We start from the raw sequence: 11,350 nt of genomic DNA on the forward strand, positions 1-11,350 counted from the left end.
AGACATTGATCTGGTAAGTCAGGTGCATTCAGTTAGGATATACTGCACATTAACTTCGTTCTGTGGAAATGTGGTTCATGGCAATAGCGTGTCTGCAGGGGAACCTGCCCCTCGAAGAAGTTTTTGAGCAGCTGAGCACGTCTCGATGCGGTCTCTCCTCGGCGGATGCCGCGGAGCGGTTGCAGCTGTTCGGCGCAAACCGACTGGAGGAGAAGCGCGTAAATTCACTGTCTCTACTGCTTACTCGCTGTTTAACTCGAAGATTTCACCTCGTCTGAAGTCCTCATTTTTGTTTCTGGCAGGAGAACAAGGTTCTCAAGTTCATCAGCTTCATGTGGAACCCTCTGTCCTGGGTGATGGAGGCAGCAGCCGTGATGGCATTAGTCTTGGCAAATGGGGGTGTAAGTCAAGCACTATGCTATGCTATGTTCTGTGACCGATTCAGTCAAGAAAATCTCTGCAGTTTCGGGAAAAAAGTAGTGTGTTTTTTCAACAACAACAAAGAGAAGTGGTAGATTAATTTGGTGTCCACCTTTTCTTTCTTCAGAGTCAGGGACCTGACTGGGAGGACTTTGTGGGGATCGTCTGCCTTCTCATCATCAACTCGACAATCAGCTTCGTCGAGGAGAACAATGCCGGCAATGCCGCGGCCTCGCTCATGGCCCACTTGGCGCCTAGAACAAAGGTTGGTAGGAGCTTGGTGCATGCCTTGATTTACTGTGTGTTCATGCATGGCTGTGCCTGCAGGTTCTTAGAGATGGGCAATGGCAAGAGCTGGATGCCTCTGTATTGGTACCCGGGGACATCATCAGCATCAGGCTTGGTGACATTGTCCCTGCGGATGCGCGGCTGCTCGAGGGGGATCCTCTTAAAATTGACCAGGCAAAATCATATTTCATTTACAACGTATACCGATATTGATCATGCCATGACGGCCTGATTGTCCTGTCAAAGTGATCTTTCTAAAAACAATCTTGCAGTCAGCTCTCACTGGAGAATCACTTCCTGTGACCAAAAGGACCGGCGATCTAGTGTTCACTGGTTCAACTTGCAAGCATGGTGAGATTGAAGCTGTCGTCATCGCGACCGGGACCCACTCATTCTTCGGGAAGGCGGCTCATTTGGTGGACACCACAGAGGTTGTAGGCCATTTCCAGAAGGTGAGTCATCATCACTGCAGAATGTGATCAGATGTGCTAAGCATTAGTTGCAGAGAAATGTCTGCGGCGTGAGCTGAATTTTCCTACTGAAAATTTCAGGTTCTTACCTGCATAGGCAACTTCTGTATCTGCTCAATTGCGGTGGGGGTGATCGTTGAGGTTATCATCATGTTCGCGGTCCAGCATCGGTCATACCGGGAGGGGATCAACAATGTGCTTGTTCTTCTGATCGGAGGGATACCGATCGCGATGCCAACGGTTTTGTCGGTCACGCTCGCAATAGGTTCTCATCGCCTATCTCAGCAGGTGTGTCTGGATATTGCCATCACCTTTCTTCAGTTAACAAACAAATGATGTACTCCTAATACTATAATATCACTGGATTTGTTCTGAACTTTGCAGGGTGCCATCACCAAAAGAATGACAGCCATCGAGGAAATGGCAGGAATGGATGTTCTCTGCTGCGACAAAACCGGAACCCTCACTCTCAACCACCTTACCGTCGACAAAAACCTAATCGAAGTACTTTCTTACCTTAAAAGAAAGAGTATATTCATCCTATAAATTATAAGATTTATCATCAGTGCAACACTTGGCGTGCAAGCTGATCCGTCATTTTTGGCAAGTTCAGGTTTTCAGCGGAGGAATGGACAGGGACATGATCATTCTGTTGGCTGCAAGAGCATCAAGAGTGGATAATCAAGATGCAATCGACATGGCCATCATAAATATGCTCTCTGATCCCAAAGAGGTTTCTGAATCTCTGCACTTCATTTGAGCCTGCACATCAATAATGGATCACAAATCACAAATGTTACCTGTTCCTCCTCAGGCACGCGCGAACATCACCGAGGTTCACTTTCTCCCGTTCAATCCGGTCGACAAGAGGACGGCCATAACATACATTGATTCTGGTGGCAATTGGTCCCGGGTCAGCAAAGGAGCTCCTGAGCAGGTCCTCCCTCTCCCCTGCTGGAGAAGTTCATCACTGTACCTCATCAGTGCTGCTGACTGTCATCTATCTTTCAACATGGGACTTAATCATCTACAGTGTTTTAGGCTTTTAGCCATGACCCAGAACATCTGATCTGATATTGATCATCTTACAGATCCTCAACCTGTGCTTCAACAAGGATGACATCGCCGAGAAGGCGCAGCGGGTCGTCGACAGCTTCGCCGAGAGGGGCCTCCGTTCACTAGCAGTTGCTTACCAGGTACTACTAGTAACATACTCCTACATTCTGAATTCTGAAGGCCAGTTTCGGTTTCTGCTGGTGAATGCACACTGCTGCATTCTGAATTCTGAAGCGCTCCGCCGGATCGCCTTGATGCCTGAGATCAGGAGGTCCCGGAGAGATCGAGGCACGGCGACGGCGGGCCGTGGGTCTTCTGCGGCGTGCTGCCGCTGTTCGACCCGCCGCGGCACGACAGCGCGGACACCATCCGCAGGGCCCTGGACCTGGGCGTGTGCGTGAAGATGATCACCGGCGACCACCTGGCGATCGCCAAGGAGACCGGCCGGCGGCTAGGGACGGGGACCAACATGCACCCGTCGGCGGCGCTGTTCGGCAGCCGCGGCGGCGGCGACGAGGGGGCGGCGATGCCGGTGGAGGAGCTGGTGGAGGGCGCGGACGGGTTCGCGGGCGTGTTCCCGGAGCACAAGCACGAGATCGTGCGGCTCCTGCAGGCCAACGGCCACGTGTGCGGGATGACGGGCGACGGCGTGAACGACGCGCCGGCGCTGAAGAAGGCCGACATCGGCATCGCGGTGTCGGAGGCGACGGACGCCGCCCGGGCCGCCGCCGACATCGTGCTGACGGAGCCCGGCCTCGGCGTCATCGTCTGCGCCGTCCTCACCAGCCGCGCCATCTTCCAGCGCATGAAGAACTACACGGTGAATCTTGAGTTTTCCACACATGCCACGCCATTGCCAGCACCACAAATGTTCAGTTCAGTTACTGGGATTTGCTTGTGATGATTTCTACTACCTTGCCGATGCAGATTTACGCCGTGTGCATCACCATACGGATAGTGGTAAGAATGCAGCAGCAAATCAAGTTGTTTTGCAGCATGATCTGCGATGCATATGAGATATAACTATTACAGTGATCTTCCTGTGTTCTTGTATGGTTGCAGGTTGGGTTTGTGCTTCTGGCGTCGATATGGGAGTACGACTTCCCGCCGTTCATGGTGCTCGTCATAGCCATACTCAACGATGGTAACTAACGTAGCATCTCTGAACTTGACCATGCCAAGTTTCAGACCATACTTGGCCCTGTTTGGTTCGGCTGTGGATTTCTAAAAGCAGCTGTGAAAAATCTGATTTAAAAAAGATGTAGGTCATTTGGCAAACCAGCTGATACAACCTTTTTAGATTTTGGCCCGCAGCGGAATCAGATTTTGGAAAGCACGTCCTGGGCTGCTTCCGTTTTTGGTTCAGATTTTGGCAGCGGATTTCTGGAATCGGATTCTGCTGGGTTCGCTCTTTGGTTCAGATTCTGCTGCGCGGCAGCGGAATCCGGCGATAAAAGCTGAACCAAACAGGGCCTTACTGAAACACATAGCCTGACCGAAATGCCTTACCAGGGACGATCATGGCGATATCCAAGGACCGGGTGACGCCGTCGTGGAGCCCGGACAGCTGGAAGCTGAAGGAGATATTCGCCACCGGCGTCGTCATCGGCGCCTACCTCGCGCTGGCCACGGTGCTCTTCTACTGGGCGGTCACCAGAACCACATTCTTCGAGGTTGGCAGAGCAGAAACTGAACATCCAAGGCTGCAGTCTCACTTCAGCCTTCTGATGCTTTCTGATCTCTGAAACTGCAGTCTCACTTCGGGGTGCGGTCGCTGAAGCTGGACGCGGAGGAGGTGTCGTCGGCGGTGTACCTGCAGGTGAGCATCACCAGCCAGGCCCTGATATTCGTGACCCGCAGCCGGGGCCTCTCCTTCCTCGACCGGCCGGGGGCGCTGCTCGTCGGCGCCTTCGCCGTCGCGCAGCTGGTGGCCACCCTGGTGGCGGTGTACGCGGCCGCCGGCTTCGCGTCGATCAGCGGCGTCGGGTGGCGCTGGGCCGGCGTCATCTGGCTCTACAGCCTGGCGTCCTACCTCCCGCTCGACCCCATCAAGGTCGCCGTCCGCTACGCCCTCAGCGGCGAGGCCTGGGGCCTGCTCCTCGACCGGAAGGTACGGCCTCCGTTCATGGCTACATGCCTGCACCTGTTGACTCACTCTCTTCAGGCTGCGTTTGCAAGGAGGAGGAAAGACTACTACGGCAACGGCGAGGAGGATCGCTCTCTGACCATCTCCTCAGCAGCCGGACGCCGCGCTCCGCCGTCGCGGCGCAAGCGAGGCGGCGCGCCGAGATCGCCAGGTAAGGTTTCGCTGTTGGCTATTGCAGTTCCATGGAAGGGGCACTGAAGAAATGAACAGCAGCACTAACAGACCTTGTGTTTTCGTTAGCAGGCTGGGAGAAACACACGCACCGAGGGCGCACGTCGACTCTGTCATGAGGCTCAAGCGCGACCGGTCGGCTCACTCCGTTTGATGATCTGCTTGAAGGTGGTCTGCACATGTTGAGAGCAGAGAGCAGCAGCTTATTCTCAGCTGATTCAGGCAAACCATTTCTCAGTAATACAAGCAGTAACTCCCTGTAAACCTCTTCTTTTTTAGGGTAATAATCAGCAGACCTGATGCCATGGATACCATGGTTATTTGGAGCATTGGTAGATATATATAAGTCAAGTGTGAAATCTAACAGGATGGCACCAATGCTGATTTGTGGACATGTCACAGCCAAACAGCACTAATACTTAGTAGGTATAATAAATCAAGCGAAACCTGTGTGTGATATGTACTGACAGAACCGGACACCAATTCTGCTCTGTTCCTCCACTCTTCTCTCGGCTAGGCGCTAGAAGAAATAAACAAATATAATCTCGGACGCGATATCAGGGGATATATTAGAAGGGTTGTGCTCGCGTCATATGAAATCCTGGTCCTGGTCATCTCCTCGCCGGGAGGCGTCGCCGTCGAGCATCTTCTTCGTCATGTTGGCCCTCTGCACGAGCCGGACCAACGCCTGCACCACCTCCGACATCGGTGGCCTGAACTCCGGCTCAGCCTGCAAAAATAGTTCCGAGGCTCGGGCATTATTGACTCACGCGTGCATGTTTGGCGTTGTATGGTAAATTTGCTTGAGATAGTTGAGTGAAGTCCTACCTGGACACACAGGGCGAGCACGTCGGCGAATCGGGACAGAGACTTGGCAGGGTACAGGCCCTTGAGCGCAGGATCAACCATCCTGTCCAAGGCATCGATGTCGTGGAGCTGGGGAGACGCCCACCGCACGAGCGACTGCTCCGACCTAGGCTTGGAGCTGTAATGCAAACGGTCACGCGGTCACTTCTCGTAGGATCATAAATTGTCAAATTCGTAAACATGCCCGAGCCAAAAACTGGTCATGGCTGATAAAGTTACCTGTCAAATGGTTTGCGTCCGGTCAAAAGCTCTAGCATGACAACCCCAAAGCTGTAGACATCACTCTTCATTGTGTACTGGCCAGTCATGTCCACCTCTGGGGCAGTGCACCCGGCACTCTGTTCTGCTGTCTGCAGAGGTTTATTTGATGGTGGCCCGTTAGGCAATCATTATGCACCATAATGTGTAAAATGCTAAGCTAGAATTGTATATAGTTCATGTATATCAAAATAATCTATAATACATAGAAAATAACTTAGCAAGCCAAGAGCTATTTGTTTACGAGTTCTAAAAGCATGCAACTATGCAAGCAATCCTCTAAAATGGGTCTAGGAGTACATGGAACAGACCTGGAACTCGGCATCAGGAATAAAGCTTGCAAGTCCAGCATCTGAAACGTGCGGGTTGTATTCTGAGTCGAGCAGAATGTTGGATGACTTGAAATTCTTATGGACGACAGACGGAGAACACACTTCATGAAGATACCTGCAAATTATATTTACAGTGGGAAATGGTAAGGCATCTGCAAATGATACTTCGGAACGAACATATATCTTACAATAGATTATGTAACAAACAAAATCATTGTTGAAGAATATTCTTGAACCATTCAGTCAACACTCAGAGGGCAGGCCTGGCGCAGTGGTGAAGTCCTCCCCACTTGTGCCAAGAGGTCCTGGGTTCGAACCAGCCTCTCTGCATTGCACTTTGCAGGGGTAAGACTAGGTTCATATAATCCCTCCCCAGACCCCACCTTGTGTGGGAGCTTCTATGCACTGGGTCTGTCCTTTATTCAGTCAACACTCAATACTACTCCCTCAGTTCCAAAATAAGTGTCACGGTTTTAGTTCAAACTAAAATTTTACACTAAGAAAACATGTAGAGAAGACATGCATCAAAAAGTCCACACATCACTTGCAACAAATACCTACAGCTCAGAGAGATTCCGGTGGCATGATATGGACAAGACAAGCATGTTAATTAGTTGATTGACTATCATTAACTAGAAGATGACAAAATAGTTTTTTCCTATTTTTAAGCTAGCAATAGTCACTCAGCTTGCCCAGTTGGATCTGGACACACAAGACACATCATCAAACCAACCAGATCAACATATATAGTTCACTGCCACTTACTCCAGTGCGCGGGCAGAGCCTAGTGCGATCTTAATGCGGGAGTTCCAGCTAAGTGGCTTGCTGTATTCGTCTGAAAGATGAAGTAGATCATGAAGTGATCCGTTCCTGTGGAAATCATATACAAGCAAGTGTTGTCCATGTTCCATGCAATAGCCCACAAGCTCATTGAGATTCGGATGGTGCAGAATCGAAATGTTTGAGACCAGTTCAACAAAGTCTTCAGATGATTGGAATGGTATTACAGTACAATCTAGTTTCTTCACGGCCAAAACCTGAACAGAGTAAACAAGAACAGTAAGCGCCATATATTTAAATGGCTCAATCTTCTGTTTTTCATTATCTAGACACATTTAAAGAAGGGCAAAAATACAATATCAGGAGAAGCTATCATTAAGCGCCAAAAGAACATCCAAATTATGAGGGATGCTTCTATGCTCCTTCGTTCTTCTCCATAACAAGACTGATGTTAAATACATTATGCTTGGAACACATAAATCCTGTCTTAGATCAGTATAATTTCTACCCTTTCACTAATGTGAAGATCATGCATAGAGAAAATGTTATAGGGAGGACCTATTGCAGACATGTTACCACATGACTACTTGAAACCGAGAACCGCAATCCAATTAAAAAAACAGTCCTGAAGGCCTTAAGAATACAAGTAAAGAAAACATTCTTGTGCTTTGAGAAATATACAAGACCAGCGATCAGATGTAATACCTTTCCATCGTTGAACTGTGACCTGTAGACACGTCCAAAAGTACCCTCTCCAACAAGGTTATCCATGCTGAAGCTATCTGTTGCTATTTGTAGATCTGCAACTGAATAAACAACTGCCTTTATAGGTTTTGTGTTGCTTTTCCTTGCGACAGGTTTGCTTGAGAAGTCATCATCATCATCGAATGACTTGTTGCGTTCAATCTTGGCAGGTGGCTTCAGACCAACTGAAGCAGGGGAAGCCAAAGAGTCCACATCTATTGTGGTTGACTCTTCAAAAGGCTTCATGTCTGCAGCAAGCGTAGAAGCAATCAGTCACAAGATTAGCCAACTAGAAAAAACATCTCTCTAGTATGATAAACGTCAAGCTAACTGACCTTTAACTTCGTTTGAAGGGAATGAAGTGAATGGCTGGTGCTGTTCAAAGTGCTCTTCCCTTTTAGATTTGCGTTTCTTTCTTATCACAAAGAATGCAACAATTGCTCCGACAACCAGCAAAGATATGATAATGCCCGCTACAGCCCCGCCACTTATTCCAGACTTTCCATCAGAAGATGATGAACCACTGTCTTTTTTAGCTGGGCTCTTCCGACGGTTTGAAGGTGGAGCTGTGAATGGCGGTGGCGGTGGAGCTGGTCCCGAAGTCCAAGAATTACCATCAGTCCTACACACAAGCACCATATTAGTTTAGGATACACCCCTAACAAGTGCATGTTAGGAAATCAAGAGACTCACTGTAGACTATTTATCTTCTTAAGCTGACTAGGAATCCAACCAGTGAAGCGATTATTTGCAACATTCCTACAGGTAAGCGAGATATGAGATGATAATGCATATGTAAATAAATCATCGATAAATTTGATGTTGGTTACTTACAGATCAGAAAGGGGAAGATCAGCTAGGACATTGATAGAACCGGTCAACTGATTGTTCTGCAAATATCTGAGAAGTACCAAGACAGGGTTAGATACTTAGATGCATGGCACTCTAATAGGATATGTGGATAGAGAATGTGACTCTATTTCTTACAGAGTCTTAACACTTGACAGTGAACTTAAACCTTCTGGTAGGTCACCAGTAAGAGAATTAAAGGAGAGATCCCTGCATCACATTGCACATGAAAATAGTAAGAGAATCGAAACATCTAGAACATGAACGAAAGAGAGAGGGAGAGAGAGAGAGAGAGAGAGAGAGAGAGAGAGAGAGAGTGATTTTACAACACAAGTTAAGACACATCTGATAATTCACGTAACAAATGTACTCACACTGTTGTCAAGCTACCAAGGTTGGAAAATACGTCGGTCATCTTTCCTTGTAACTGGTTATGGTTAAGATTTCTGCATACACCAGGAAAAAAAATCACTTAGTCCTAGTACATGATGCAAACTCCAAGGCGATTTATTAATTCTGGCTGCAAAGATACTCACAAATATTTAAGATTATTCATCGAGAAAATCGAGTAGGGCAAATTTCCACCGAACTGGTTTCCTGCGAGATTGCTGCAAAACAAGATTCATTTAACAGCTAGAGACAACAAAAGTTGAGAAAACAAAATCAAATGTGTGAATTCATCAGAGGAACTTACAGCCTCTCAAGCTTAGCTGTGGGGAGATTATACTGTATCGCTTGTCCGCCACCAAGGCTGTTTTGGCTCATATCACTGCATGATTTTTTTTAAGATGATGGTTATCAACTGAACTCCCACAGCAAACAAGGTTGAGCATAAGATTTTAAGTTTGGGCGCTCACATCTCGACCAATGAACTCATGGTATTCATATTGTAGCCCAAATTCCCGGACAGCCCCAAGCTTGGCAGTTTGCTGCATCATCAAACAAAGGAAAATATGCTAAGAGGGAGCAAGAAATGAACACGGTTTAGTGACTGGTTTGTTTCATCAGACTCACATTGCTGTAACCGACGATCCTGAGCAAGTGATGCCCTGCCATGATTCGCCGCAGGGGTCACCGCCATTCACTTGCCAGCCTTTGAGCTGCCCCGGAGAATTCAAGCTGGTGAAGAGCGTGTTGAGGGCAGTAACTGCATGTAAGACAGCCACGAATTACTAAAGGCCGTGTCACTAAACAAACCTCGGTTCATCTGCAGTCTGAAGTAGCAGGATATATATCTATGCACGGATTATGTTCAAACATCATGAGGACTAAAGGGGGTAAACAGAACAGAAACAAAAACTGGAAAGGTAATCTACTGGTGAAGAGCAAACCAATCGGACCCACTACAGCAATTTCCATGATCCAGCTAAATGCAAAAAATATAGAGAGAAGGAAGTGTCACATCTAGAAGGTGGGTGGGAAGAAAACGACTTGAGTTTTTCGGAGGGAAATCTAGACCAAAATTATTTCTTCTGAAAGAACAAAAAGGTTTCCCCATCCAATGCTTTCTTTTTCTCAGAATCCTTCCTTTATCCCCTACGCAACTATATCAGGATTCAAAGAGTAAGAGAAAGGATCACTTGCTCAAATTACCCATCAAAGCTATAAAAGAATGTGCTAGCACCACCTAATTATAGCTGGAGTACCAAACTAAAATCAGCCTATTTTCACAACCAAAACTATCAGAAACAAAGGAGGAGGGGGGGGGGGGGGGGGGGGGGGGGGGTGATATAATGGACTATGCCTAATCTAAACTGCCGGATTCACACATCATCTTGTTCGCACTGCAAGAGTGCAGGGGAGATCCAAATCCCAAATCTAGGCATTCTTGCGCAAATCCATCCAGCGCATCAAAAGCGAATAAGCAGAAACATGCGGGGAAAGTAGGGTGGGGAGAAACCAAGATTCGGCTAGTCCAATCATCATCTATCTCGCCATTCCGAAAGAAAAGGCTGAATCTACCCGTTGGCGGCTCCCACGAGCAAACCCCATCTGGCCGGCGGCGGAAGCACTTGAGCAAACAACAAGGAAGGGAAGGCGCCCCATTGCAGCCCAAATCTTCGCCTTTCCCCCTTGCCAAAACCATCGACCAGAGCTGTACTACAAGACTAGAAAGCAGCCAAGAGAGGGTGGGTTAGCACTAGGTTCTTGATAACTCACGGTCAGTGGCGTCGGTGGTGGCGGCGACCAAGATTTGGCTCTGCGGCCAGACGGAGAAGCAGCAGCTAGCCAGGAGCAGCAGCGACGCCGCGCCCGGCATTCCGCCGCCCCTCCTCCTCCTCGTCCCCATCCCCCGCGCGCACCAATGCTCTCCCTCCTCCCTCTCCCCGAAAGGAAAATGCAGAGGGGAAGCGGAGGCGCTTTGGATGCTGACCGAGAAAAAGCTCCGCTCTCTCTTTTCTTTTTGGCTCCTCCGATCTCCAGGCGAGTCCGGCTGACTGATTGATCGATTTGGTTTGGTTTATGGCCTCCCCTGGGTGGCTCCCCCGCTTTTTCAACCCTCCGTGCGCCCGTGTTCTTGAACCGAGCGGCAGCGGAAAGCAGCACGGCAGCAGCTGGCACCGGACCAGGTGAGAGTGGGGCGGATGGACGGGAACCCCGTTCACTCCCCGGGTCTCATGAGGTCACCGGGGGCATTTTGGGCATCCAGCGAGGGACCGGGACAGCTTCTTCTCTTCGTCTCTTCGGAATGGAAACACGTCTTCAGCATTTCTTTTTTTGAGTTTAAACACGTCTTCAGCATGAAAACAGCAGAGATTTGTTCGTAAATAATCACCGACTGGGCTGGGCTGGGCTGGGCTGGGCCGGAGAGGACGGTTCGGGTGCGGCGTTCCGGCCCATCACCGACACGTGGCGGCTCATGGTGACAAGGGAGGAGGGTCAAGCAAGCCGCGTGCGCCCTGCGTTGCATTGCACGCCAAAAACGACTTCTTTTGTTGGTTATAAAACGGGATTATCATCGGTTGGTC

General features: G+C 49.0%; 1 protein-coding gene and 1 pseudogene across 1 annotated transcript; one reads left to right on the forward strand and one right to left on the reverse strand.

Moving 5' to 3' along the window:
- Positions 1 to 1,027: 1,027 nt before the first annotated feature.
- LOC123084694 (ATPase 10, plasma membrane-type-like) lies at positions 1,028 to 4,818 on the forward strand (annotated as a pseudogene).
- A 142-nt stretch (positions 4,819 to 4,960) lies between these two features.
- LOC123084693 (protein STRUBBELIG-RECEPTOR FAMILY 6) lies at positions 4,961 to 10,963 on the reverse strand. Its single transcript, XM_044506178.1, has 16 exons — positions 10,542 to 10,963; positions 9,396 to 9,528; positions 9,239 to 9,310; positions 9,076 to 9,150; positions 8,918 to 8,989; positions 8,756 to 8,827; positions 8,520 to 8,591; positions 8,367 to 8,432; positions 8,226 to 8,291; positions 7,868 to 8,154; positions 7,494 to 7,780; positions 6,774 to 7,045; positions 5,988 to 6,123; positions 5,638 to 5,768; positions 5,380 to 5,536; positions 4,961 to 5,281 (listed from the first exon to the last, which is right to left on the reverse strand). Exons 1-16 carry the CDS (start codon positions 10,669 to 10,671, stop codon positions 5,141 to 5,143), a joined length of 2,169 nt encoding a protein of 722 aa, XP_044362113.1. The 5' UTR covers positions 10,672 to 10,963; the 3' UTR covers positions 4,961 to 5,140.
- Positions 10,964 to 11,350: the final 387 nt, after the last annotated feature.

The sequence above is a fragment of the Triticum aestivum genome, chromosome 4A (genome assembly GCF_018294505.1).
Source record: "Triticum aestivum cultivar Chinese Spring chromosome 4A, IWGSC CS RefSeq v2.1, whole genome shotgun sequence".
NCBI lineage: Eukaryota > Viridiplantae > Streptophyta > Magnoliopsida > Poales > Poaceae > Triticum > Triticum aestivum.